General features: G+C 46.6%; 1 protein-coding gene across 1 annotated transcript in view; it reads left to right on the top strand.

Annotated features, from left to right (window-relative positions):
* Positions 1-1534, top strand: part of PCLAF (PCNA clamp associated factor) — a 2847-nt gene extending 1313 nt beyond the window's left edge. The window contains exon 4 of the mRNA XM_027657809.1: positions 1097-1534. Coding sequence (XP_027513610.1) covers positions 1097-1154 — 58 coding nt within the window. The 3' untranslated portion in view covers positions 1155-1534. The remainder of the gene's footprint in view (positions 1-1096) is intronic.
* The last annotated feature ends 1973 nt before the right edge of the window (positions 1535-3507 follow it).

The following is a 3507-nucleotide window of genomic DNA, read 5'->3' on the forward strand; positions in this document are numbered from 1 at the left end:
TGGATTGTCAGAGAGTGATCTGGGGGGTGATATCAAACAGCAAAACCCTGGCACTTCCAAATAATCCCGGGAGCGACATTCCTGGAGGCCTGAGAGGGGGGTGTTGGTGTCCTTGGATGATACAAGCTGTGGTTAGTGTTCCTCCCTGACTGCTGTGAAACTACAATTTGTGAAGGAGCAGGTGACTGCTGAAAAGCTGACAAACTTTCCAACTCCAAACCTTTGTATCCTAGTTTCCAGCAAAGCCTGGCTAAGTGCAGCATCTGTCTCCAGGGACCTCAGGGGGGATGTATGAGTGGGGTAATTGGTAGCTTAGGCAAGTTCTCAGTGCTTAGACTTAACTTTGTGTGCCTACAAAGCACTACACCACTTCCATGTGCCAGAGAATTGCTTTTCCAAGCTGAAACCTCAAAAATTAACTTGTATTCTGCCCTACTGACTGAAAATGTGGCAGTATAAAATACTATCTTACAGACACTCTGTTTCCAATTCTCTGTTGAACCTCCATTTTTCCACCAAATGTAGATATTCCTAAATTACCGGGGGGGGGGGGGGGGGGGGCATAAGAATCAGCCTGGAATTGTCCTGCAGGACAGGCAAACAAAGGCTTTTAAGTGCATCCTACCTCTTGGTGAAACAGAAAATGTGGTGAGAAGAGAACACAGCGTGTCCCCATACAAAACAGTTTGCAGCTTCCAAGTGTGTTCTGGAAGAAGCAAGAGCTGTACTCGCTCAACTGCACAACCTCTTTGGTCAGTAAGTTAGGCTGAAACTCAGGTGTGAAACAGGAGTTATGCAGCTTCCAAACAAAGGTGTGGGAACCTGTGTGTGGCCCTCTGGGTCAGGAACACACAGAGACCGTCCAGGGATATTTTGATGTGGGATGTTTTCTTTCCCATTTGAAAGGAAAGTCTGTGCTGATCATGTGGGCTCGCAGCCCTTGGGATAAAGCAGCTTCTGTCTGTCCTGAAGCCTCAAGGTGCTGTCTGGGGCTAATTAATGTCATTTAGGTCACTCAGGCTCTGGGAAAAGGGCTTTGTTGGCCTTTCAAACCTTTGATTGAGTTCTGTTAATGCTTTTGAAATGCTTCTTACAGAGCTTGGCCCCTGCCACTGGATCCTGCCGAAGATGGAGAGTCCTCTGAGGAAGAGTAGACATGATCTGACCTCAGTTTTCATGATGAAGTTCTCCTCCTAGTTGAGCTGGTTTTTGTACATTTTTATAGTTTTTTATAATTTGTTATGGCTTACATTCGGCTGTTGTACAGGACTAAAAGTCTGAGAGACAGCAGCAACACTGTGGAGAAATTAATTAATTTATACATTTTGGCACTTAGCATTCAGTGTAAATCGTTGGTTTAGTTTTTATCTGGTTTTCCTTGAGTTCCTCAGTGCCTCCTGCATGTCAGGCAGCTTTTACCTTTCATCTTCTGATTGCCTTTTGCTTGTCCAGGACTTGCATGGCCGTGGTTGTTCTGTTTTTAGAAAGCAGATCTTTATTTTTTTTAATACATTGAAGCCTTCTGAGCACACACCGCTGTCGAGTCTTTATTGAAAAAGCTATTAATGAAGATTTCTTCGTCCAGAGATGGGAAACAGGATTTGGAAAGACCCTGGTGAGGTGGACGGGCAGCTGGCACTTGCTATGATTATAGAGGTGAAGTTTAATTAAAACAAACGGGATTGTTCTAAAGAATCAAAACCCCAAAAGCTTGGAGAGCAATAAAAGGCTAAAACTAAATTAAGCTTGTTACTGTGAAGTGCCTGAGGCTCCCACATAACTTTTGGGGTAGTTTATAGGAAAAAAGCAAATGGGGTCTTGTGATGGGTCTTAGTCTTGAGAGTTCTGCTTTTGCTCTTAGAAGCTCCACAAATGCTCAGAGTAGCGTTGAGCGGATGAAAAGGGGAATTTATGAGATTTAAATTTGAATTTAGCACATGAGGAGAACTTAGTGGCAGCTCTAGTAGGTCAGCCTGGTGTGGTTATGGTGGGAAAAGCAGTGACTGCTGTCAAAGCCTCTTCCTAAAAAGTCTACGGATAAAAAGGAGGGATGTCACAGAAAAGCAGTTTGAGTTGGTTAAATGAGAAATAGCAAGTGATGATTTCTCTTTAATAGAAATTTTTGGAACTTTTGTCAGTTAAGGGGAATAAGCTCGTGGTAACATGCTGTACAAACCACAGACTTCTCTACCCTGACATCACACAAAACATCATCCCAGTGCCTTGTCCCACAGCTGCAGCAGCACCGTGGGTGGCTCTTCCTTTGGCCATTTCACCTTCCAAATTAGCTGTATCCTCAATCTCCATTTCTCCTCTGAAACTGCCTGGGAAACAGCCAAGACTGTTGAGCTCTGATCAGATCTGCTCGTCCCCTGACTCCCCTCTGGGGTTATCCATGTTTAGTGCCCCAGGAGGGCTGTGAATGTCAGGATGGGGAGGGGAGGATGATGAGCTGCATGTGCTGGAGTTATATCAAGGCTGCTCTCCCAGGTCAAGGAGCAATAGCTGGTGGAGACCTGAATCACAGAATCCCAGAATAATTTGGGTTGGAAGGGACCTTAAAGATCATCTTGATCCAGAGGGCAGGGTTAGATGGGATGTTGGGAAGGAATTCTTGGCTGAGAGGGTGGTGAGGCCCTGGTACAGGTTGGCCAGAGAAGCTGTAGCTGCCCCATCCCTGGAAGTGTTCAAGGCCAGGCTGGATGGAGCTTGGAGCAGCCTGGTCTAGTGGAAGGTGTCCCTTCCCACGGCAGGGGGTGGAACAGGATGAGCTTTAATGTCCCTTCCAATCCAATCCAGTCTGTGATCCCGATAGTTTTAAGCGTCAATACCCCGGGCTGACCATAGATGTCAGCAGCCTCTGCAGCTCCGAACGCGGGCTCTGCCAGGGACCAGGGCAAGGCTCGTTCTGCCTTGGACCAGTCTATTAGGCAATGTGCAGGGAATATATAAATGTATGGATGACAGACTGGAATTGCTCATTTCCTGAGAGTCTGTGTTATCTCACCAGGTAAGGAAGTGGCATCAGCAGAATCACCCACCGTGTCACCAGCTGAGTCCCTGTGTCCTGCTTAAACCCAGCAGTGCTGGAGGGACAGGGGTGGGCAGTGAGGGGAACCTGCTCCCCGAACAGATTTTATACCCATCTCAACACATGAATTTTTCTGTCAATATTCCAAATTACTCATTTGACCCCCGACCTTGAGAATGTTGCAGCCTTGAGAGCACTAATGAGCAATAAACTGTCCTCAGCTGAGCCCCCCACCCATGCTTGAAGGTCCTTTTGATCCAGGCTGGGGACACCCAGACTTTTCCTGGGGGATGTTGGATATACCTGCATCACAAAGGAGAGCTCAGGGGTTCACTGCTGGCATAACTGGATGTGTGTTTTTGCAGGAGCTTGTGGATGCTCCGAAAGCAGCTGCAAAGTGAGCACACAAAGTGTTTAGGAGATGAGATGGAAGTGTTTAGGAAATAAGAATTCCTGAGGGTCTAATATGTTGGATT

Source organism: Corapipo altera, unplaced genomic scaffold (genome assembly GCF_003945725.1).
Source record: "Corapipo altera isolate COAL_440 unplaced genomic scaffold, ASM394572v1 308, whole genome shotgun sequence".
NCBI classification, from domain to species: domain Eukaryota; kingdom Metazoa; phylum Chordata; class Aves; order Passeriformes; family Pipridae; genus Corapipo; species Corapipo altera.